General features: G+C 35.7%; 2 protein-coding genes across 2 annotated transcripts; one reads left to right on the top strand and one right to left on the bottom strand.

The window, feature by feature from the left end:
• The first annotated feature begins 2,911 nt into the window (after positions 1–2,911).
• On the top strand, positions 2,912–4,563 carry LOC132291396 (aldehyde oxidase GLOX). The gene is made up of 2 exons (XM_059790274.1): positions 2,912–3,851; positions 3,959–4,563. Exons 1-2 carry the CDS (start codon positions 2,927–2,929, stop codon positions 4,549–4,551), a joined length of 1,518 nt encoding a protein of 505 aa, XP_059646257.1. The 5' UTR covers positions 2,912–2,926; the 3' UTR covers positions 4,552–4,563.
• A 376-nt stretch (positions 4,564–4,939) lies between these two features.
• On the bottom strand, positions 4,940–12,248 carry LOC132291380 (probable glycerol-3-phosphate dehydrogenase [NAD(+)] 1, cytosolic). The gene is made up of 6 exons (XM_059790273.1): positions 11,966–12,248; positions 10,637–11,773; positions 8,931–9,152; positions 6,900–7,147; positions 5,911–6,050; positions 4,940–5,262 (listed from the first exon to the last, which is right to left on the bottom strand). The coding sequence occupies exons 2-6, from the start codon at positions 11,292–11,294 to the stop codon at positions 5,139–5,141; spliced, it is 1,392 nt and encodes a 463-aa protein (XP_059646256.1). The 5' UTR covers positions 11,295–11,773; positions 11,966–12,248; the 3' UTR covers positions 4,940–5,138.
• Positions 12,249–26,748: the final 14,500 nt, after the last annotated feature.

Raw genomic sequence — 26,748 nt, 5'->3', positions numbered from 1 at the left:
TTTTTTCATGTATTCACGTTCTAATTCCTCAAAATTATTTAAAATGGAATTTGGACTTTAGTTTCTTGAGAACTAATCAGATTTTTTAATTTCATGGCTGAATTTATTTGATTGAGAACAGCCTCAATTTCTTTAATTTCAGTAAAATAAAATATGATGGTATAAAAAATAAATAAATAAATAAATAAATTGAATATTCATGTAATATGCTAAAATTCAACGAATCAAAAAACAGATAATTGTACATTTTAAAAAAAATTATAAATATAGATAGAATTTCTAGGGTTGGTTCAAGTAGGTAAATCACTTGACCCGTTGCCTTAAAAAATATCAGGTCAAAAATATATAAACATATGTAGTAGGTCATTTAAATTCTAGAGTATTACACCTCTTTTTGTAGGTTTTCTTATTCTTAATTCCATGAAAATGTCCAATTAAGCTTGTATATTAATTAGGGTTCAAATCATAAAAAATACTTTTACTTTTAAAATCTTAGTAAAATTAAAAAAATCTCTTGAACTGACAAAACTTATTAAGTTGCCCCTAAATTCGCGACACACCTGTTAAATGAGTTGTGAAATATCAAATTTGACCTTACTACTTAATATTAAATTAGGGTAAATTGCATTGACAACTCTTAAGATTTTGATCAATGTTACTCAATGAACAATTAATGACTTTTTTTACATTGACACCCTGAGGTTTCAAAAATGTGCATTGACACCTCCTCCAAACCTTTGGAAGTAAATGAAATTACATTTTAACCCTTTTACTTGTCAACAACTTTATTTAAATCATGAAATTACAAATTTAATTAAATTTAATGGATCAAACTAACATCTTCATCTATTCTATATATATATATAAAGAAAATAATAATAATTTTGTCTTTTAAATAGCAAGATAATTGCCCACCACCATAACCACCACCACCACACCTAAACACTACGGTTAAAAATAAAAAATAAGAAATAAAAAATTGAAAATAGTTATGGCTAACCTAAACTTATACGTATCAAACACTACCAGAACCACCACCACGTACACCAAAATACCACCACCACACCAAGACAACACCACCACACCTAGACGCTAGCTACCAGAACCACCACCACCACCACAATAGAAAAAATAAAAAATAAAAATTTTGAAACACCCTGATGACCTAGACACCACCATAACCACCACAACCACACCCAAATAACACCACAACAACTACCGCCAGAGTAGAAAGAAAAAAAATTAAAAAACAACCTTGGCCAACCTAGACCCACCATAATTGGAAGAAGAAGAAAAAACGTCATGTCCAACCTAGCAGCCACCACCACAATAGAATGGGAAAAAAATAAAAATAAAAACAGCAATGACTATTTTTATCTCACTAGTCCCACCAATTATATTCTCTCCTCTCACACCCACTTTTCTTCCCTTACTTATCTCAATCATAAATCCAACACCACCACACCGCAACAATTTTCACCCAAATTCTGCAAATTAACTTGCGCCCTAGCCTCCATCTCCTCCACCGCCAGTTATTTTCCCTCCATTGGCCAGCCATAACTCCTCTATCAACTAGAAGAATGACGAGAGGTGCAATTTACCCAAAAAAAAAATAACATAGTAAGAAAGAGGGGAATAAAGGAGAGAGGGAATGTCGACAGTTAGGTACTAAAATTAACCCAAAAAAAAAACAAAAGAGTTAGAAATTAGGGTAGAGAACGAGGCTTAATGATGAGGGTACTTTCATAAATTAACAGGGCTGATATTTTTAAAATTAATTGAATTAAATAATCAAGGCAAATATGACATTTGAAACCACAGGGGTGCCATTGATAAAAAATCGTTGACCTGCATCTGAGTGACATTGACCGAAACCTCAGGAATGTCAATGCAATTTACCGTTAAATTAAAGACTAAAATTATTATTTTAAAATTATAAAAATACCCATGTCTTCTTCCCAAAAACTTTAAAAGTCAAATTTGATTTAATAGCTTTTAATTAATACTTTTGTAAATTTTTAAAACAATAATTATAGTTTTTAAGTTAATATTTAATAACAAGGTCAAATTAACATTTCCCAACTCATTTAACAGGTCGATCACGAGTTTGGGGTTAACTTGATAAGTTTTATTAGTTTAGGGAGTTTTTTTAATTTAACTGATGTTTTTTGAAAGTAAATAGGTTTTTTTTTTTTTTAACCCTATTAATTATGCATATTATTACTATTTATTAGTAATATACTAATAATACTAAGAATGCTAGCACTCATTGTGTACACACAACAGCTTAGGCAAAACTACTAACAAGAAGTTTGCTGGCATGAACCGAAACAATATCAATATAGTTGGAGTGAACTGTGCCACCGCACTGCATGCCTTAATCTTCAAAATATTAACCCTCACGGAAATGAGTCCCCATTAATTTCTGCTGCCAAAGTGACATGTTTAATTTGTGTGTCATCATTTCCTTTAAGCTTTTATATATTCAATTCTTGAATTAACGTACGTACCCTTATAATCTGGTCACTCTGACCTCTTGTATCTTTACATGATCGAAAACTGCTAGTTGTTACACCTTTGATTTGTTTATGATCATAACTAATTTATAATTTTATATAACAATACATGCACATCACATTTAATATATATATGAATCCTTCGATTTTCCATCAATTAACCTCACTGCACCAACTCTCTCTCTACATCTCTCTCGTCACCAATAACTTTCTTCTACCCTTTGCCTCTTAATTATCTACCCACCACCATGGCAGTACTCATCATCAAACTATTAGTCATCTTCACCTTCTTATTCTTAATTATTAATCTCTCTCATCTGGTGCTATGTCGAAAAACTTCATTCATGTTGCAATATTCTGATCTTCAAGGTGAATGGCATCTCTTGCATCGCAGTGTGGGCATATCCGCCATGCACATGCAACTCCTCCGCAACAACAAAGTCGTCATATTTGATAGGACTGATTTCGGCCCTTCTAACCTCTCTCTCCCCGGTCGTCGCTGCCGATATGACCCGTTTGACACTGCAATCCAAACAGACTGCACAGCTCACTCAATACTATATGACATTGCCACCAACACATTCCACCCCTTAATGCTACAAACCGATACTTGGTGCTCATCCGGCGCTGTCCTCCCCAATGGAACCCTAGTTCAAACAGGTGGCTACAATGATGGTGACCGTGTTGTGCGCACCCTAGTCCCTTGCTTTATCATGATCAACTGTGACTGGGTCGAATTTCCCAATTATTTATTAGAGCGTAGATGGTATGCAACAAATCAAATATTACCGGATGGTCGAATTATCATCGTTGGTGGAAGAAGACAGTTCAATTTTGAGTTCTATCCTCGAAACCAAGATTCGACAATCTGGCTTAATTTCCTTAGAGAGACTAGTGACGATGAAGAGAATAACTTGTATCCATTTGTACATCTATTGCCAGATGGAAACTTATTTATTTTTGCAAACACACGATCCATATCTTTTGACTACAAGCAAAACCGTGTGGTGAGAGAGTTTCCATCAATCCCTGGTGATGATCCTCGTAACTATCCCTGCACTGGCTCATCAGTCTTGCTACCTTTGAATGATGACAGTGATGAAGATGCAGTGGGAGTTGAAGTTGAGGTCATGGTATGCGGTGGCGCACCACGTGGTGCATATTTAAGTGCAGTGAGCGGGACCTTCGTGCGCGCCATTTCTACATGCGGACGTCTGAAGGTCAGTGATGAAAACCCTAATTGGGCCATGGAGAATATGCCGATGGCCCGATTGATGAGCGACATGCTACTTCTTCCTACGGGCGATGTCATTATAATCAACGGTGCAGGAGCAGGTATTGTTGTTAGCCATCATTTACTCTAACAATTAAAGAGTTTAAGCTTTTACTTAACTACTTAATGTTAATAATGGTGAAACTTTAATATTTATATCCTTCAACAGGTGCAGCAGGTTGGGAGAATGGGCAAAACCCGGTCATGAGACCGGTGATTTATCATCCCAAGGGAGGAGCAGATGACGGCAGGTTCTCAGTCATGAGCTCGTCGACGAGGCCAAGGTTGTACCATTCAACGGCAGTGTTGCTAACTGATGGGCGGATTTTAGTGGGTGGAAGCAACCCACATGTTTACTACAACTTCACTGGCGTTGTGTACCCAACTGATCTCAGCTTGGAAGCCTTTTCGCCACCCTACTTGGCGGCAGAGTACCTACCGATGCGACCAAGGATTATGTATGTGGATGAGATGTTGGGGTATCAAGAATCATTTTCAGTTACTTTCACAGTGCTAGAATTTTTGAAGCTGGGTGTTGTATCTGTTAATATCATTGCACCGTCATTTACAACGCATGCACTGGCGATGAATCAAAGAATGGTGGTGCTGAAGGTGCTTGAGGTTTTGCATGTTGCGTCGGATGCATATAGGTTAACTGCTGTTGGGCCATCAACACCTGAGATTGCACCACCGGGTTACTATCTCATGTTTTTGGTCCATGCAGGCGTACCAAGTTCTGGTAAGTGGGTGAAAATTCAGTAATAATTGGGTTTTTTTTTTTCTTCATGTATATGAATTGTGTACAAACTACCTTATATAGGTAGTTAGAACTAAGCATCGTGTACAACTTACTTTGTAAAAGCAAAAACTATAAAAAGCAAGTCCTGCATTGCACCTGGCAAGTCGCAGAAATAATTCTAGTGTTCTCGTAAAAGCTCCAAGTTAAATTGACAATTGCCACCACACAAACTGTCATTTGTCATAGAATAACCATGTTTTGGCATTCCATGGTCATTTCTCATAGAATAAACTGTCAAACTCTTCGGGTGTTCGAGCCCATCTATGTTTGGTAACAGAACAAATCAAGCTTGGTTAAGGTTGCGACATGCATTACAGGTTCAGCTTGGACATGGCACAGAAGCAAGGCGGCTTGAAGGGTCAACATAAAATATGAAATTAACATTTGCAAATCCAAACAATTGACTGAATTTGATTGAATAGATGCAATTCATAATACATTACAAAAACAGTACATGAGCTCACCAAGTGATTCTTCCAATATATGCATCAAGCATATATAGTTTAGTTATCAGTTCCTTCACTATGCCATTCCTTTGCAATGACGAGTATCAAGGTTGCCCAAGAAGTGAAGGCCTGTAGAAAGCATGGGTTTGTGCAATCTCAATGCGATCGCGAGGATCATTCAAGGTTTCATCCCTCAGTGCTTGAAGAATTGCCTGTGTTTGTTGTTCCCTGAAGTTCCAGAACATATTGAAAGTAGAGAATTAGAATCTTATATTTTAAAAATTATCATTTGTTTTGGCAAGGGACTCCGTTTTTTTTTTTTAAATAATACTCCATCCGTCCCAAAATAAGTGTCATGCTTTCCATTTTTGTCTGTCCCAAAATAAGTGTCCACTTTCCTTTTTCAAACAATATATTTCACATCATTCCAAAAATGTCCTTTGAGTTTAAATTTCAAACTTCAATATTCAAAACTTAAAAGGGCAACTTAGTAATTTTTCAAGCAGACAATACATGGTCCCACATGTCTCCTAAAAAATTACTACTCCCCATAAGTGACTTATATTGGGACGGAGAGAGTAGTAATAAGCATACTTATGAGAGATAAATCTTGACCGAATTATTTCAGTGAAAAAATGACCAGGATTATGCAATAAGAAAGCTCACACATTCGCCACACATAAGGCTCCACAGATTGTTACTTGTTTATTCTCTTACCTCAAGAGGCCCAGATGTCCATATGCATGATCTACTGTGATAATCTACTATGATGTGTTGATTTACAAATCTCGGACAAAACAGGGATCAATGTATCAAAAGTAAATGTTATCTATTATTATATTAAATTGATGGAAATGATGATAATAAAAAAATTACCTTGTTATCAGTATTTTATATAATATCTTCAGAATGGGGCACAGCTCAACTGGAGCAACAGGCTTGTTTACTCCAGGATGCAATACACTTAAACTTGACTGCCTCAAAAGTTCATAAAAGGCCCCCACTGCAGAGACTCCCTGGAAACAGAAGGCATAGCTAAGAATTAGTTTTCAGAAAAAGATTAGCTAAAGAACAGATCCTAATTAGACCATCCATTCCTCTTGCCTTTTAGCAGATGACAACTGAATCACACCAAAAAATTTCACTCCCCTCCAGAATACCAGAACAAAAAATGCTTTTATTCAAGCATCAAGCATTGTATTTTGATTATCATCATAAATCGTGCATAAATATATATACATTTTTCATGCATGTATGTCAGTAAATATATACAGCTTCCATGGAGGCCCTCAGGACCATACAATTTTCAAGAAATTGCACTCTGGCACTCTCGCTTTAGCATTATAATCTGGTGACTCTGTAGCTTTGTGTGGAAAAAAAAATAGTTCAAAATGTAATTAATTGTTCTCTGGAAGAAACATTAAAAGAAAAATAATCTCTAACGGCAACTAGAGCTCATCATGGCCATGTCAGAAGGGATTTCCTGAAAAGCAATTATACCCTGTTTCCCATGGAAGTTGTCATAGGCACTTGAAATGTTTTAAGTAAAATATTTGGAAATTCATGCTCAAACGCTATCTTTGTCTGCCCCTTTGACATAGATTACCTTATAAATCAGAAGAAATTATTCTGACAAGTGTTAGAATTGTTCTTCTTTAAAGCTTCTAAACAAATCTTAGTGTTCAGAAATAACATAGAATACACTGTTGGTCTGACACACAGAGTAATAGTAGTTTGATAGAATACACTGTTGGTCTGACACACAGACTAGTGTTCAGAAATAACATAGAATACACTGTTGGTCTGACACACAGACTAATGGTAGAGTGTTTGATATAGACAAGTATTAGAATCAGGATGATTACCTGAATCATCCCCTTGCCGCTGATGCTATCACCCATATCGAGGCTCAGTTCCCCCTTGGCTATCATTTGGCCATACCATGCATTACGACCTTTCAGCAGGGTTACATAAGTATCGGCCAGCAGAGGCCCAGCAAGCTTCTCAGGCTCTTCTGCTAACAAATGAGTGATGAATATCATCTCCGATGTACAGTGTGCAAAATAGACTGATTTGCTTGTAGCACTTTCATTGGTTAGAGCTGCTACCATTCCTGAGGAAATCACATACACAGATTGCAGGTCAGAAACTAGATACATTCTTGAACCATATTAATTAGTTAACATATTTAAATGCTCATGAAAGCTTAATTCAAACTTCTCAAGCATATCAATATTTTTATATATCACAGAAAATATAAATTTTCATTACCATGGACACCCCTGCTTTAGTAACACGAGATTGCAATATCACATCATCTAAAGGACAATGTTGGCTTTTCAGAATCATGCAAAAGTCAATGGCCTTAGCTGCCTTACCTTGTGACATGAATCAAAAGTCACAACAGCAATCAAGACACAACAAAAACGTTTCCTCTGAATGGCTACTTTTATATGAAAACCATTGCAAGAGAATTGCACCTATGGTTGCTAACATGGTGCCTAAATTCCTGTTAAAAAAAAATTACCTGTTAAAAATGTAATTAATTGTCCTATGGAGCAATAAATTGTCCTGTTAATTTTATTTAAGGAGCAATAAACTGTTAATCCAAAAACTTTTAGCAGTCACCATATAATAAGCAGGTTGGACAAGTGATGTTCATATGTGAACTAACATTAGAAACAATTATCATAACCAAGAGCAAACAGTATTTATTTCCTTCATTTAAATAAATAAATAAAAGTCAACTTAAGGTAAGTTACTTTCACCTTTGTACCTTTTACAGAAAATTATAACAAAGATATTAACAGAAAGTAAGAATAGGATCAATCAGAAAGTTGATTGTTTCTTTTAATTTTTAAATAAAAAACAGCTGAGTTATGCATATTAGATGACCGACCAATCATCATCATTCTTGCCTTAATCCTAAATGAATGGTGTCGGCCACATAAATTCTCTCTCTCCAAGCTTTTCTATTACATGCCAATTTACCTACTATATTTAACTTTTTAAAATCATTCTTAATAACCTCATTCCATTTCAAATATCTTGAAATGGTGTCTTCAGCCACAAACTTAAGCTTATATAAATGTGCCTTCTGAGCAATAAGCATTACAAGGCACATGTTACATGTTCTTTCAAATTTCCAGATTCTGGGAGTTGTAGCATTAACTGAATACTGATAAAAATTGGTCTAAAAGTATAACTTAGCAAAGTCTGGAAACTATATAACATATCATAATGTTTTTAATCTTACTTAGCAATGTTTGGAAACTATATGACATATCATAATGTTTTGGATCTTACTTGTGCCATAACATCTAAATCATGACGTCAACCTATTTGGCAAGAAAAATGGTATGACAGTAACAAAAATTACTTGTAGTAAAACAATTGAATCAAGGTTTCTAATTTTCTTTTTTTCTTAATTAGTTTGATAGGCCTATTTTTGTGATTTACTTTTGAGGTAGTTTAAAAGCATGCAATTACAAATACTGCAATGCATGTAGGACAATTATACGGTAAAGCAGTAAATTATCAATTAGATGGTCAGCATCTCCTCTGTACCTCCAAATCTCCAATTACGTGTAATGCACTGAGTATTTATCACAAACAATGCGGTGTCTAGCAGACTACCTTGCGGTTGTATTTTTTAATAAAAATAATAAAATAAAAATAAGAAACTGAAAAAAAAAAAAGGATGAAGGAAACTTGGGACAACTTTTTCTTTCATTTTCCTGCAGTTTCCCACTGCTTCCTTCCTATTCCGGATGCCATAACCCAGAATAGTTCAGCAAAGTGATTGCTGACAACCAGAGGTGGCCCTTAACCAACTATATAGATCTTAACGAACATAAAAAAATAATAATAATAAAAAATAGTTAATAAAAACTTACCAGCTCCTATAGCATAGACATTCTTCAATCCACCCATTACTTCATGAGTGACAAGGTCACTATTGTCCCATACTATGAAATGGGGCTGCCTCAAAAACTTTGCAAGTGGTACCCTCCACTTTTCAGCTCCACATATTCGAGCATTCGCATATTCCTTGTTGTAAATTTCCGAGGCAATATTTGGGCCACCAAGATAAAGAATGTTCTCTATAGGTACTCCAGCTGCCAGGATAACATAAAATAAGGCTTGGAAAATGAAAGAAAATCAAATTTTAAAGAGAAGGGACAGGGGGAATAAGATATCAGTAACTATGATTATTCACACTGTACAAAACAACCTTGACTTGCAACATCATCAAAATAAAACACACGAAAAAGTCATATTGCCACTTATGCTGTTTGTCAATGCAAGGGAGCTAAGTTCCTTCATTTTCGTGGGATACTGAACCAAATTACAAATGATGCTAGATGGTAGAATAATAAAACATGATTTTCTTTTATTTTCAAATAGCAGCAGTAACTTTTTTTTTTTCTTCATAAATATAGCAGCAATAACTTCAAACTGAATCAACTCCAAACAATGCTAGATCGTAGAATAATTTGACAATAATTTAAGTTTCAAAAAGCAGCAGTGACTTGTTTTGCATAACACCTGAATATCTACATCAAATCTTACTTAAGGGAGGTACATACTCATGATGAAGATGTTAAAAAATCCCAACTTGTTTTTGGTTGAGCGATTTGAACATATGTATTTTCAAGTGAGGCTGAACTTTAAGGGGAAAAAAAGCTCAGTATTAGGTCAAGCAGAAGAGATGGGCATACACCATCATTGGCGTTCATAGAAACTTCAGAGATGCTAAGGGCAAATGCTTGGTGCAATTATAGAAGCCCATCCTGCTAAGCATGAGAGAATGCGTTTTGAAATCTGAGAGCAACCACTTTGTGTAAATAATACTATTCACTCCACCCAGCATCATGCATTAGCAGGACCAGCATGCTGCCTAGTTTTTTCATTCCAGACTAAATCTATACAGTTTCTGACCAAAGTATAAAATCTCCATGTATCATGTATTAATGAAAACACTTTGATGAGTCAAAAGAAATTGTTTCCCCGGAAAATTCATTGAAAATTAAAGATTCTAATCCATATAATCATGCCAATTCTGCTGCTTAATTGAACCCATTTTCCTTGAAACAATCTTTAAAAACCTAATTCATATTTCCTGTTTTCTTCTCTCACACCAATTCAAAATTTCTTGCACAAAAAGGTGTAAATCCCTTCCCAATCTTCCATTCCTCCTAACAATGATTATACCCTGATTCAACTGGGGAGCTAAGTTCTTGACACTTTTAATCTTGATTTGTTTCATTTTCTTAATATACTTTTTTTTTTTCTTAGTTGGTACTCGCGCACACATGCCTCCACTGAGCCTCGAATGCCTAACCCCCCTTTGGGAAGTAGGTGCTTGCTACCCGCTAGGCCACTGGCCTGTTGGTGAATTAATATACTTTTCTTTTGTTATTCAAACAAACTTCTTGAGATAATCTATTCTCAATATTTTTACATCCTTCACAAATGCAAACAAGTATAAAAGAGCTTCTTTTGTGGACATACCAGATTTTGGATTCAAATTGTAAGCACCAGAAAACCAAAAGCAGTAGAAAACAAGATGAACCTTAAATAATAAAGGAGGAACTCTTACTTGCCCGGTTAATCATTTGTGTGGGTGTTATTATATGGGGAACAGGCTGCAGTGCAGCCTCGATACCCTTTGCCAAAGAAATAATAACAGGCACTGTGATTCTCTCCTTCCAGTATTTGCTGATCTCTTCAAACAGTTCATGTGTTTCAGTTGAAGGCAAGCCATTCACTACAATATCGGCATCCCAAACAGCCTCTTGCAAGTTAGTCACAACCTTCAACGGACAAAGTGGTGTATCAATCATATTCAAGCAGAACCCATCTTTCAATATCTCATCCGCATAGAGTGTCCGGTCACCCAATCTAGCTTCAACATACTTCAAATATGCACAGCGCCTAATCAACCTCCTCAATACATCCTCCCTTGAATTGATGACTTCAAAGAGATGTTCGGCTGTAGCTCTATCAACAGCTCTTCCAGGCCTCCTCCATATCCTGATTTGGACCTTGTCTCGAAATTGACCATAGCTGTCTTGAAGCAATGCTGCAAACACACTGCCCCAAGCTCCGGCCCCAACACCAACAATCCTCAACAAATCACCATCAGCCTTACCAAGAACACGTCGAAGTTCATCAAGTTTTTCTTCCAAACCATTATGGTTCTGCATCGCCCCATTCGAGTATGAATTATGACTCATCACTTCAATACTTCCAACCATCTTCTTCCAGTTAGAACCAACAACAAGTAATCCACAAAATAACACCAAGAAAAAGAGAACCAAAATCCTGATGTGTATCCACAGGTTTCAAGCCCTGGTTACCTACAGAAAACTTATCTCAACCAAAATATACCCTGAAAACAACCACCTGTGCTTTGATAAGGGTTTTCCTAATGCTCAATTCCTCTCAACTACACTGGAATTGAAAAGAGCCCACCTCTGAAATTTATATGAATCTTGCACCCCAAACTCACAATGCCCAAATCTCCTTAACCATACAAGATTTTGATAACAACTCACCTCTGATTTTATATAAATTAAGTCTCCTCAGCCCCAAACTACTCAATTCTTCACTCAAGACCCAATTTTCCACTTCCCACCAAATCTTTATTGGTAGATTTTTTAACCGAAACCAAAACTAATATTTGATTCTTCCCTCAGAGTTTCATACCCATCAATCAGATATTCTTTTCCTATTTCTATACCCAAATTCAATAAACAAAGAACAAATCAGACAAAGGGTATATATAAGTTTTATTGGGGATAAATAAACACAAACCACACAATAAAAAATATTTCAATAATGTTTAACTATGGAATGTCCGCCTGAGTTTGTTCATCTACCCAACAAATAAGTACAAAGTAAACAAAAGAAAACAGAGAATACCGACCTTTTACGTGTCGGATACTGCAAAGCTGAGGAGAGTTCCTTTTAGTCAAAACTCAAAGACCCACCAAAAGATTGACAAATATTTTAGTAACTCCGAAAGCCAGCGGCATTGTTGGAGGGAAAAACACAAGAGTGTTTCAGAGAGACAAAGGGGAAGAGAAGAGCATGAGAATTGCATGGTGGTGAGAGACCAAACCCATTTATGGTGATCCAAATTAATAAAGAACTCATGGTTGTATGATTTGTGTGAGGAGATGGAGGGTTGTAGAGAGAGAGAGAGATAGGAGGCATTGATTGAAACAGTTGAATTGGGTAGGGTGCCAAAGCATTTAATTTGTTTGCATGCTGCCATCTTCCCCGACGGTCATTAAATTGAGGTGCGGACCTCCACGCTGAGTTGGCATATTTAGGTCGGTGGTGTTCTTCTTCTCAGGCATACCATACCATTCAGCAATGCCGTTAAGAGAACTCCCACTATCATTACTTTTTGGTTGCTGTCGTCCTTTATGCATTAAATGTCATCAAGCATCTCAAAGACCTCTCCATTAGCTTTCTCTACAACCCCCTATGTGTATTAAAAATATGATTGTGACATTTTTTTTATTACAAAAACAAAGCTCAATTCATTGATTTAGGTATGTACGTTAATACCCAGAGTGAACGCTTTGTGATTGGAATACAATACAGTCACAAGCCCTCACCAATTGCTGTCACAAATTTAGTTGATCCGTATGTATGTGTTGTTGTGGTTGGTGTTAATGGCTTTTTGTCTCCTGGATTTGAATTTCTAGGGTTTGTTTGGGCCTGGCCCAGTCTTCCTTGTTGTTGGAACCTTTCTCTGGGCTGTCTTATCCCCCATAGGGTTTTGCCTTGCTGTTCCCTTGTTTGGGCCAGGCCCTTCCTGCTGGGCCTTGGAACTCACCCACATTGATTAGATAATGCCAGTGGATGTGTGACATGTGTCGATGTGTGTTCACGATCACGATCAAAATTATAAATGGTTGTGATGATATCACAAATTTAGCTTTTCTTGCAATAAGTCGTGTAATTCACAAATTTACTCGATTGATGAAAAAACCCAATTGATAGGACATGTGACAGTCCACATGCCATCGTGTTTGAGCTCTAATGGCTTCTTGTGAATTGATGGAATCCCAATTCATACCAAAGTTACCTACTCGTGCAGTGTGTAACATTAATGTTAGGCTGTTACGTTAGTTTACAACTATGACTTACATTTTTGTTGGTTGGTGGTTTTTATTTCATGTTCGTGTTAAGCATTGGCAAAAATGAATGCTGATCAAATTGGCAGACACGTGCATTCTCTAATGAGATATTAAAATATTTTGGCTTCAACTTGATTTATCATGAAGTTCATAGTATCTCTTTTACTTTTACTTATTATAATGAAAAACGAGAGTTGAAATTCTCATTGAAACAAATTATTAGTTAAAATTCTAATTGAAACAGATATGTGTAAGTTATTATTTTTTTTTTTTTTTTTTTTTGATTAAAAAGAAAAAAAAAATTGACATTTTATTTATAAAAAACATTTTCATAATTATTTATATATATATTCGAAACTAAAAATAAATAAATAGACTTAATATAATAGAAGATCAAATTATTTAGGATAAAGTGTAAAAAATTCCCTTTCAACCATTAGAGTTTTGCAACAAATTCCCTGGACTACAACAAATCCCTTTGAACTATTAATTTGTTACAATCAAGGATGTTCCGGTCAACTCCCATTGCCGAAAATGCTAAAAGACTCTTTTACTCCTAATCAAAACGGCAAATGGTGATGACTTTTTTTTGAGTAATGATAGTTTGTCCGATCACATTGGCCTACTCCTACTCCGAATCCTACGTGTAACTACTACGTAATTACCTAAATAATTGATATATTATTTGGGCACTAAATATACCAAAAATAAATATAGAAATAATTTTTCTATTCATCTTCTTCATTGCTCCCTTGATTATTTATCTTTCTAACTCACCATTCATCATTACATTTCTTAATGAACTTTTGAGGTTTTTATTATTATTATTTTTTTTGTTCTAATCAAATCCTTAAAACTATTACAATATACAGAAGCCAAAATATATATTGAAAATGAAAAAATATATATATATGAAAAAATACCTTCAATCTTATTACTTATTAGGGTTCATTTTTTCCTCTTCAAGCAAACATATATATATGTATTTTTCATTTTGATTTTATGAACCAATAGAGACTTCTTAATGCTTTATTTTTCTGTCAATTTTGTTAAGTGGAAAAGAGAGAACCGTGAGTTAGAGAGAAATAATCAAGGAAGCAGCAGAACGAAATTAGAGATCGTCAAAACATTTTTAGTTTCTTTCTATATTTATTTTTGATATCTTTAGCGCTCAAATAAAACATCAATAATTAGTGGCAATTACACGTAGGACTCGGACTACGAGTAGGTTAATTTGATCGAACAAAGTATCATTACTCCTCTTTTTAATGGTCAAAAGAATTGTTCACTCTCTTTTCTCTCTCTGGAAACCTCCACTGACCCCCTCTTTCAGCCGCCGCCTCCCACTTCGTCTTCTCTTTTTTCTCCCTACTCCCTTTCATGGGAATGGGGAGGCGATGTTTCCTGCCTCCCACAGGCCAAATAAAATCGGCATGTAATGGTAAGTACGCTCTGTGGGTGGTGTTCACGCCATTTTTTATTATTATTTTGCTGGATTTGTTTGGTTTGGCTTGTTTTCGGCCAGACTGGGTGGATCTGTGTTTCTTTCTCCGGCTAGATCTGAGATCTATGTCAGTTTTTGTATTCCCCGACTTATGCAGGGTTTGGGTGGTTTTTCCACCAGTCGGAGGCGCTTTGTGGATGGAGCTTTGGAGCGGTTGCCTTACTGATGGCCTGACCGTTGTGTCACTCCCATTGATGCTTGTCTCATGTGGTGGTTTCCGTTGTTCTTCTTATGGCCTCTATAGTAATAGAAATTATTTCCTACTTTCTACTATCAATTCTGAAAAAGCAAAAATAAAAGTAAAATCACGTTTATTAAATTACTTTCACTTTTTTCATTTTGAGGAAGTAATTCCTAAATTTGTGAGAGAAAAGAAAGTGAGAAAATATCACTTTCTCTACTTCCTGTACTGTACGGAGGAAGTAATTTCGACACTATAACGCTAAACATTGTAGCGCTAACTTTTTAAAACCTAAAACCCGTCCTCGTTTATATCATCATCGCGCAGCCCTAGTCTCTCGCCTCATATCTGCTTCAAGAAAGTTCTACCAGGGCGATCGTCGTCCCTTATCTGCGAGCGTCGATCGGCAACGGAGACTCAATGGCCGACCAAAAAAACCACTTGTAAGTTCATCCTCTCTTCTCAGATTCTCCCTCTTTTCAGATTATTTTTCTTCTCAGATTCTCTCTCCTCGTATATGAAGATTTTGCCCTATAATCTACAATTTCTCTTCCTAAATCATTTTATGAGTGAAATATTTGTATGTGTATAAATAGCAATTTCTCTCAGTACCCTCAAATCAAAGACCTCTTCGGCCCCGATCCTTTTGTTTTCATCAATGTGCTATTCGTTGTATGTGTATATATAGTAATATTCCTCTATGTGGTTTTTTAGATCCGTGAAATTTCAATATTTACATGATTCTGTTTCATTACATTGTCTCTTTGTTGGATATCGTGGGTTAATTGTTATGTTGGATTATAATGGATGCATTATGTAATTTATTTATGGGAATTTATACCCTGTTGCTAATTTTATGGAATAAGCTCTCTTTTTTTGTGTAATTTCTCTGAGAAGTTCTGGTTTTGGATTTCTTACCATCAACTTTGAATTGGGTGCGTTTATTTTGGTTTAACATTATTTGCATAGTGTAAAGTTGGGTTTTTTAATTGGTAGTTGGTTCCTAAATGCGGCTATTGGATTTTAATGTTCCGCATAGTGTAAGTGTGGACTTCCCATAGAAACTGAATGTATTTATTGTGATTCAAGTAGCACTCTGTAAAAGAATCAATCATCTTGAGAGGGACAATTGTAGACAACCTTAGCCATTTCACAAAATTGTTGAAGAAAAACTGATGGTTGCATGACTTACATTTAAGTGGACCGTGATTGAGTTTTTTTTTTTTTTCCCCCGTCAATATCAACTAATAATATATGAACTTAATTATCATTATTTTAATTATGAGCATCCTCATAAGATTATTGTTGTTTAGTTACTGTAATATAGAGATTTTGTTCCTTATATTATTTTATAGTATTATATGTTCAATGATAGGTTGTTTGCTCATTTTTTTTTTTTTTTTTTTTGATCTAATAAGTTGTAGAAGTGTGTTAATTATTGTAGTGATGGATCAAAGTACTCAATTAAGTTGTGTTAGTCACTTTGGTATATAGTAATTGTTCACATAGTATTAATTGTTGTAGTGATGGATCAAAGTATTCAATTTTGGATGGGGATAATGTGGTCGAGGATCAAAGTTCTCAATTTCTATGGAGTGAAAAAAATAAATAGATCTTAATAACTTTGATAGAAGAAGAAAGAAAGAATGGAAATCGGAAAGGCACCACATTTTCTACTGAAGGATGGAAAAATTTAGAAGAAGGGATGCTAAAGTTGACTAAAGAAAAATATACGAACCTATAATTGAGGAATAAATTCAATGGGTTGAGAGACAGATATAAAGCATATAAAAAATTTCTATCCAACACTGGTTCATCATGGGACCCTGTAACTAGTCAGGTCACACTTACAGATGCCCAACGGGAGGAGATGGAAAAGGTTAGTTGGAATATATTATTTGTAATATTATCTATTGTTTCATATAAATTAACAATAATATATAACTGCAGCAAGTCAGGCATGCCAAGCGGTTTCAGAAAAAAGGGTGCAAACATTATGATCTACTTAGTAATTTATTTGGTGATACATATGCAACTGGTAATCATGCTCACCCTTTAAATAGAAGCCCATGTATTAGTGGTGATGAAGGAGATGAAAATCCTAATGAGATCAATGAAGTAGTGGATATTTCTCGTCATAGGAGTCGATCTCCTGACCTTGCTCGTACAAGATCAACTAAAGAGAGCTTTCAAAAGACAATTTTCTCTGCTATGAGTAGATTTGACGAATATTTTAAGAAAAAAGGTAAAGACACTACACAAGGGTGGAGGCTCAAGTGGTATGTCTCAAGTTGATCAAGACTCCGCTAAAGTTACTGAATGCTTGCAAATCTTATAAGACATGGGACCAATTGATGGCGACACATTTTTCAAGGTCGTAAAACAATTTTGCGATGATCCGCTCTGGAGTAGAGTATTTGTTAAACTTAGTGATGAGAAAAAGCGGGAATGGCTTGAAAGGCTGCAACTGGGACTAGATTGATAGGCTGCAACTGCGACTAGATTGATAGGTTGCAACATTATGTGTTGATGGGTTGCAATTGTCGTGTTTGTTTGAGGCAATGTTTTTTCTTTTGATGTTTGTAATTTCTATTTGGAATTTGTTTAAGCTAGTAAACTTATGTCTGTGATTTAGAATTAGTACACTTGCCTTTTAACAATATTTTGCTAATGTTTATCATTTCTTTGGTTTAATTTGTCTTTTTTATTGTGTTAATCTGAGATATTATATATGTCATTTGAAGATGAAGTCATTTTTTCCCCTCACTTTTATTGATTGCATTATCATTTTATGCATCTCATGTTTCATTGCATCAGGTTTACCATTATGGATCCATTTTGTTTGCCTACTTTAATTGATGATGATGATGATGATGAAGATGAAGATGAGGAAATGGGGGTGTGCTTGTTGTTTATTTATATGGTCATAGAGTACATGGAACATTATATGCTTCCACCAAGACCATGTATGACTTCTATGCTTCAAGGCCATAATTATATACTTGAACTAATAAATGGCCACCCCAATAGGTGTTATCGACTCTTTAGGATGGATAAACATGTATTTAGAAATTTATGTGAACGGTTAAAGGGATTAGGCTTGGAAGATTCTAGGTACTTAACCATACAAGAATAAGTTGCAATGTTCTGTTGAGCAAAAATGTATCATATACTATAGTATAATTTATTTAAATATTATTTGTAAATATAATATTTATTATAATAATCTATATATATTTATATAGTTTAATATCAAGAAAATAAAACTATAAAATAAAAGAACCTGTTAAAGTCGAGGCTATAATTTAATTCTATAGCCTTAAGACAGATACGCCCCGCTACGGTGCTAACGGACTCTTCGGCGTCTATCTCCCAGGATACAACGACTTTTCTTCCTTTGGTAGTAGCACTTCAAACCAATGGAATAGGCGAACCGGCTCGGTGTAGTACTCTCAGTTGAACTCAGACTCGGAGACCAAGATTGAACCCTAACTCGGAGACCAAGATTGAACCCAAACTTGGAAACCAAGGTTCGAACCTAATCCAAACCAGTTTAGGTTGAACCCAAACCAGTGGCTGAACCGAACAAAGATGAATTAGAAGAAGAGAAAAAGATTTCTGAATTGGTATGAATTGAAATGAACCCAATGATGGGTATTTATAGGCTTGTTGGTGCCTATTCTGAATGGGTGCACCTATAGTCCGAATGGGTGCAACCATTGTTGACCAATCAAAATTAAAAATCTGTTGGTGGTTTTTAATTTGTAAAGGGTGCAACCCTTGGTTCAAAAATAAAACTGATTTATGGTTTAAATAAACCCAAACCGTTTTAATTCTGATCCAGCCCAGCCCTTTAATTTCGTCCAATCCAGCAAGCAAACAATCCAACTCGGCGGCCATTAATTCAGCCCAGTAAACAGGCCCATTTTGATAAGTCCAGCAACAAAATAAAATTCAACCACACAGGCCCATCCCAACTTTGTGTAAAAAGTTAAACCTATTTCACAATCAAGCCCCGCCCCGCCCTAGCCCGGACCGGGCGGGCGGCGCGCGCGTGTGTGGTAGTTGGTTCGGATCCAGGCTAGCCTAGGTCCTCCCCCTCTTAAAAACTTGGGTGCCCTTGGGCCCAAACCCAAATCCCATACTAGACATATATATACTCAAGGTTTCTTTGCTACTTTTTCGATGTGGGACAAGCATTTCCCACTTTATTCACACCCATTTAGGCTTTATAAATCACTTAATTTGGAGCCAATTTCTCATTCACCCAGAAACGGATTTGAGAAAATAAATATACCACGTTCATCTCCTCGCAGAGAGGAACGCGCTCGTCAATAGATTCGCAAAAAATTCTTAGCGGAATCTTTTAAAAATCCTTCCAAAGTTTGCGTTTTCTAATGCCGTTTCCAACAATCCCCCACATGAATAAAAATTTGCGCAGATTACAAAAGAAGAAGATACAGACACTATAGAAAGTACTATTGGGAAGTTACTGCATCGGGATAGGTAGCTTTTGGCCTTGAACCTTCCCTAGTGTATTACTATCGGATTTACTGGCTAACCAGTGAACATGATGTCTTGAACTGTTCAGCCGTTTATGTAAACCAAGACAATAGTAAACACACAGTTTCTTCCCGCACAGAGTCGGTTCTCATGGTTGTGTTCATAAGGCCCTGAACAACGCCTGGTATTTCATGAGAGCTTTAGAAAACTTAGCCTTAGAAGTTTTCATAGAAGCAGCCCCACTTCACACTCATATAGGTGACTTCTTATTAAGAGTATCCTACCATACCCCACTTGAATTTTCAAGGTATAAGAGTCATTAAAAGCATAGCATATCCTACTCATCGCTTTAGGTAACACTGTCTCATCATAGAAATGGGTAGAAGATTAAATCTTCCCAGTGCTTCTGGTGAGCCATTCAGAATTTCTGTTGTCCCTTTGAACCCAGATCTTGGGATCTCCAGTCAACTAGGTTGGGTTTCCATTAAGATGACTCGTTAGCTTTCGGCTTTAATCCCATTCCCCTCGATGAACTATACACTTGCTCTCTTGTCAAACCTTTTGTAAATGGATCCGCTAAATTATCTTTTGACCTGCTATAATCTATTGAGATTATCCCACTTGAGAGCAATTGTCTAACGGTATTATGTCGTCGACGTATATGTCGAGACTTACCGTTGTACATATTACTTTGTGCCCTTCCAATTGCTGATTGACTATCACAATGTATACATATAGCGGGCACCGGTTTAGGCCAATTTGGAATATCTTCTAAGAAATTACGAAGCCACTCAGCTTCTTCACCAGCTTTATCCAAAGCAATAAATTCAGATTCCATAGTGGATCTGGCAATACAAGTTTGTTTTGAAGATTTTCAAGATATGGCACCTCCTCCAATAGTAAAGACATAGCCACTTGTGGATTTAGAATCCTTTGTATCTGATATCCAATTAGCATCACTGTATCCTTCAAGTACTGCTGGATATCTAGAATAATGTAATCCATAACTTATAGTATATTTTAAATACCTTAGAACCCTGGTTATTGCAGTCCAATGGTTCTTTCCTGGATTACTAGTATATCTATTCAATTTATTAACTAAGTATGCTATGTCTGGTCGTGTGCAATTCGTCAAATACATTAAGCTTCCTATAATGCAAGAATACTCAAGTTGTGATATGCTAGGACCAGTATTTTTCGATAAATGAAGATTTACATCAACAGGAGTCTTTACAAGACTACTATCCTCTTTATTAAACTTTTCTAATATTTTCTCAATATAGTGAGATTGAGATAATACTAGACCATCTGATGTTCTAGAAATCTTAATTCCTAGTATGACATCAGCTATGCCTAAATCTTTCATATCAAAATTATTGGTCAACATCTTTTTAATAGTTTTGATTATAACATCATTACTACCCATTATTAGCATATCATCCACATATAGGCACACAATGACATATCCATTTTGAGTGTTTTTCACATACACACATTTATCACACTCATTAATTTTAAAACCATTTGACAACATCACTTTGTCAAATTTTTCATGCCATTGTTTAGGTGCTTGTTTTAATCCATATAAGGATTTTACAAGTTTGCACACCTTCTTTTCTTTTCCTGGAAGTATAAACCCTTCAGGTTGTTCCATATAGATTTCCTCCTCTAATTCACCATTTAAGAAGGCAGTCTTAACATCCATTTGATGTATTTCTAAGTTTTGCAATGCTGCAATAGCTAGCAACAATCTAATGGATGTTATTCTTGTGACTGGTGAATATGTATCAAAATAATCCAAGCCTTCTTTTTGCCTGTATCCCTTAGCAACAAGTTGGGCTTTATATTTTTCAATTGAACCATCAGGCTTCATCTTCCTCTTGAAAATCCACTTATACCCTAAAGGTTTAGTACCAGGAGGAAGATCCACCAGCTCCCAAGTATGATTTTGCATGATGGATTCAATTTCACTATTTATGGTTTCTTTCCATAAATTAGCTTCAGGAGAAGACACAGCTTCCTTGTAGCTTTGTGGCTCATTCTCCAATATATATGTCAGAAAGTCAGGACTGAATGACTTAGACGTTCTAGCTCTTTTGCTACGTCTAGGTTCTTCCTCATTTTCATCATCTTTAGACTCTTGGTCTATATTCTCTTGTATATTGCTATTAACAGTATCATAATTTCTTTTAAGAGGATTTTTGCATGGAAATATATCCTCAAAGAAATAAGCATTCCTTGACTCAATAATTGTATTGACATGGATATCAGGAATGTCCGATTTATGCACAAGAAAACGATATGCACTACTATTCTGTGCATAGCCTATGAAAATACCATCAAAGGTTTTTGGTCCTATCTTAACTTTCTTAGGAGTAGGAACCGCAACCTTAGCTAAACACCCCCACACTTTTAAGAATTTATAGGAAGGTTTTTGACCTTTCCATAATTCATAAGGTGTCACATTTGATTTCTTTTGAGGTACCTTGTTGAGAACATAATTAGCAGAGAGCAAAGCTTCCCCCCACAAATTCTGGGTTAAACCAGAACTTATCAACATAGCATTCATCATTTCTTTTAAGGTACGGTTTTTGCGTTCAGCAACACCGTTCTGTTGAGGTGAATAAGTAGCAGTAGTTTGGTGAATAATACCATGTTCTGAGCAAATGTCAGCGAATGGTACTTCGTATTCACCACCTCTATCACTTCTAAACATCTTTATCTTTTTTCCAAGTTGATTATCAACCTCATTCTTGTAATGTTTAAACATTTTCAAGGCTTCATCTTTACTTCTTAACAAGTATACATAACAATATCTTGTGCAGTCATCAATAAAAGTAACGAAATACTTTTTCCCACCTCTAGTTGGCACAGATTTAAAGTCACAGATATCACTGTGAATTAATGCTAGAGGTTCAGTACTTCGCTCTATGGAGTGAAATGAGGTTCTAGTCAATTTTGCTTCTACACATGTTTGGCATTTTTTATTTAAATCAATATTAAATTTAGGTATAAATTCCATGTTAATTAATCTACGAATAGTATTATAATTAACATGTCCTAACATACCATGCCATACATCAGATGAGTCAATAATATAAGCAGAAGAAGCACTGGCTTTATTATTATCATTAATAGCTTTGGGTACAACAGTCATTACATTGAACTTAAATAGTCCATTACTTAGATACCCTTTACCCACATACACCCCATTCTTAGTCAGCACAAACTTATCAGATACAAAGACCAGCTTGAACCCATTCTTGCTTAGTAGTGACCCAGAGACCAAGTTCTTCCTGATGTCTGGTACATGCAGCACATTATTAAGAGTGAGCTCTTTCCCTGAGTTTATTAGTAGCTTGATCTTTCCTTGTCCTTCAACCTTTGCAGTAGAAGAATTCCCCATGTAGAGTTGTTCTTCATTATCTATAGTTTCATATGTAGTGAACATCCTCTTTTCAGAGCAAACATGACGAGTAGCTCCTGTGTTCACCCACCATTCCCTGTTGTTGCTTACCAGGTTGATTTCAGAAACCACAGCTGAAAGATTTAACCCTGATACATCAGCTGTCAACTTATCTTCTTCAGCTATGTGCACCTCAGTGGTCTTCTTCTTGGGGTTATGATGTGTTTTGCGGCTACGACAATCTTTAGCTTGGTGTCCTAGCTTGCTGCATATGAAACACTTCCCAGTTAACTTCTTGTAGTTTCCTTGGCTAGGACCTTCTCCAGAGTGCTTCCTCTTCTTATTTTTCTGTCCAACTTCCACTATATTTGCCTTTGACACTATTAAAGAATTTTCGGCTCTCTTTTCAAATGTACGGTTATCTTCTTCAATTCTCAGCCTGACAATTAAGTCTTCGAGCCCCATTTCCTTACGCTTATGCTTCAAGTAATTTTTGAAATCTTTCCAAGTAGGTGGCAGCTTTTCAATGATTGAAGCTACTTGAAAGGATTCACTCAATGTCATCTTCTCAGCATGTATCTCATGTAGGATCAGCTGGAGCTCCTGCACTTGGCTCACGACTGTCTTGGAGTCTATCATTTTGAAGTCCATAAATCGTCCAACCACGAATTTCTTCAAGCCAGCATCCTCTGTTTTATACTTTTTGTCTAACGACTCCCAAAGCTCTTTAGCAGTATTTATTGGACTGTACACATTATATAAGGTGTTGTCCAATCCATTGAGGATGTAGTTCTTGCATAGGAAGTCTCCATGCTTCCATGTATCAACAGCTCCAAGCTTGGTAATATCTGTATCACCCTCATCTAACACTGGAGCAGTCTCAGTCAGATACTTGCTTAGATTCAGAGTTGTAAGGTAGAACATCATTTTCTGTTGCCACCTTTTAAACTCCATCCCGTTGAATTTTTTGGGCTTCTCCCCATGACTGACGGGAACATTAGGCACGGTAATACTCGTACTTGCCATTTGACTTGCCATTTGTCTGTTATATATTGACATACAGACCACGAGTCAAATTATAATAATTATAACAACAATAATAATTAAATAATTATTACTATAGTATAAAGTTATCTGTCTTAAGATTGTTGAGCAAAAATGTATCATATACTATAGTATAATTTATTTAAATATTATTTGTAAATATAATATTTATTATAATAATCTATATATATTTATATAGTTTAATATCAAGAAAATAAAACTATAAAATAAAAGAACCTGTTAAAGTCGAGGCTAGAATTTAATTCTATAGCCTTAAGACAGATACGCCCCGCTACGGTGCTAACGGACTCTTCGGCGTCTATCTCCCAGGATACAACGACTTTTCTTCCTTTGGTAGTAGCACTTCAAACCAATGGAATAGGCGAACCGGCTCGGTGTAGTACTCTCAGTTGAACTCAGACTAGGAGACCAGGATTGAACCCTAACTCGGAGACCAAGATTGAACCCAAACTTGGAAACCAAGGTTCGAACCCAATCCAAACCAGTTTAGGTTGAACCCAAACCAATGGCTGAACCGAACAAAGATGAATTAGAAGAAGAGAAGAAGATTTCTGAATTGGTATGAATTGAAATGAACCCAATGATGGGTATTTATAGGCTTGTTGGTGCCTATTCTGAATGGGTGCACCCATAGTCCGAATGGGTGCAACCATTGTTGACCAATCAAAATTAAAAATCTGTTGGTGGTTTTTAATTTGTAAAGGATGCAACCCTTGGTTCAAAAATAAAACTGATTTATGGTTTAAATAAACCCAAACCGTTTTAATTCTGATCCAGCCCAGCCCTTTAATTTCGTCCAATCCAGCAAGCAAACAATCCAACTCGGCGGCCATTAATTCAGCCCAGTAAACAGGCCCATTTTGATAAGTCCAGCAACAAAATAAAATTCAACCACACAGGCCCATCCCAACTTTGTGTAAAAAGTTAAACCCATTTCACAATCAAGCCCCGCCCCGCCCTAGCCCGGACCGGGCGGGCGGCGCGCGCGTGTGTGGTAGTTGGTTCGGATCCAGGCTAGCCTAGGTCCTCCCCCTCTTAAAAAGTTGTTTTGCTACTTTTTCTATGTGGGACAAGCATTTCCCACTTTATTCACACCCATTTAGGCTTTATAAATCACTTACTTTGGAGCCAATTTCTCATTCACCCAGAAACGGATTTGAGAAAATAAATATACCACGTTCATCTCCTCGCAGAGAGGAACGCGCTCGTCAATAGATTCGCAAAAAATTCTTAGCGGAATCTTTTAAAAATCCTTCCAAAGTTTGCGTTTTCTAATGCCGTTTCCAACATGTTCTTGTATACTCTAACACACAATGAGAGTGTTCGAGTGGTGGCAAAAAGATATCAACATTCTACGGGAATTGTGCATAAATATTTCCACCGAGTTTTAAAGTATGTTTGCAAATTAGGGAAGAGTATAATATGTCCACCAAATATGAACGAGGTATCCTTAGAGATTCAACATAATGAGAAATATTTTCCATTCTTTCAGGTAATTTAAAAAATATATATATATTTTTACTTAATTAATTGTTATTGTAAATTTATATTTACTAACAAAATAATGTGTTACGGAATTGCATTGGTGTAATTGATGGTACACACATCCATGCAAATGTCCCAGTATCTTCACAAATTCTTTATCGTGGAGGGAAATCGACACAACACAAAATGTAATGGCTATTTGTTCTTTCGACATGAAATTTACATATGTGGTGGCAGGTTGGGAAGGCTCCACGAATTAATGACTCAAGAGTATTATTGAAAACTATTTTTTATCCTACAATGAATTTTTCGTTGCCACCCGAATGTATTAAATTAAGATATCATATTAAATTAGAAAAAAATTAATTGTTTTTTGTTTGTGCAAGTAAGTATTATCTTGTAGATTTTGGGTACACCAATATGAGGTACTTCTTAGCACCTTATTGTGGCGAAATATATCATTTACAGGAATATATGAACTATTCAACTATAGGCATTTGTCATTGAGAAATGTGATAGAACGTTATTTTAGTATATTAAAAATGCGTTGGTCGATCCTTAAGTTGATGCCTTCTTACAAACTGAGTGTACAAGCACTCATTGTTATTGTTTGTTGCACATTACATAATTTTATTCGTGACGAAGCCCGTTTAGATCGTCATTTTGATGAATATGGGAATGAGAATGCCAATCTTCAAGAAAAAGAAGAAGAAGTGGAGCTAGGTGGTACTTCTCAGAGAGTAAATGTTACACAAGAGTAAATTCAAGAGATGAGTGAAACCCGTGGTTTAGTTGCAAATGAGTTGTGGAACGACTATCATGATAGATGAATCACTTCTATTTGCTCATTATAATATTGTCACTTTTATTAGGATTATTTTTCTATTTGGATATTGTAATATTGTCACTTTTATTATGATTAATTTTCTATTTGAATATTGTAATATTGTCACTTTGGATTAATTTTCTATTTGAATATTGCAATATTGTCACTTTGGATTAATTTTCTATTTGGATATTACAATATTGTCACTTTTATTTGGATTAATTTTGTATCTAAATGCCATTTGAATTCATGTTATAATCTGCATGTTTTTTATATTATGTGTATGCTGGGCCGAAAAATTAGAGTTGTGTTTCACTTGTTACTATACTAATATAATCTGCCCAGGCTTATTTGGATCATAATATGGCCATGGTATGTTGTTTTCTGATATTTGATATTTGTCCAATTGAAGAACCAAAAGCAAAAACATAAATAGATTTACATGACTGTCGTTAACATGATCTTAGGTGTGGCTTAGAGAGAGAGAGAGAGACAGTACTAGTAGTTCAAATCTTAAGTATGGCTTCGAGAGAGAGAAAGACAGTACTAGTAGTTCAAATCTTAAGTATGGCTTCGAGAGAGAGAGAG

Source organism: Cornus florida, unplaced genomic scaffold (assembly GCF_030987335.1).
Source record: "Cornus florida cultivar Cherokee Brave unplaced genomic scaffold, ASM3098733v1 CherokeeBrave_3.0.0_Hap2_Chr02, whole genome shotgun sequence".
Taxonomy (NCBI): domain Eukaryota; kingdom Viridiplantae; phylum Streptophyta; class Magnoliopsida; order Cornales; family Cornaceae; genus Cornus; species Cornus florida.
Note: the sequence above shows the minus strand (reverse complement) of the source record. Positions and strands in the feature narration are given on the sequence as shown.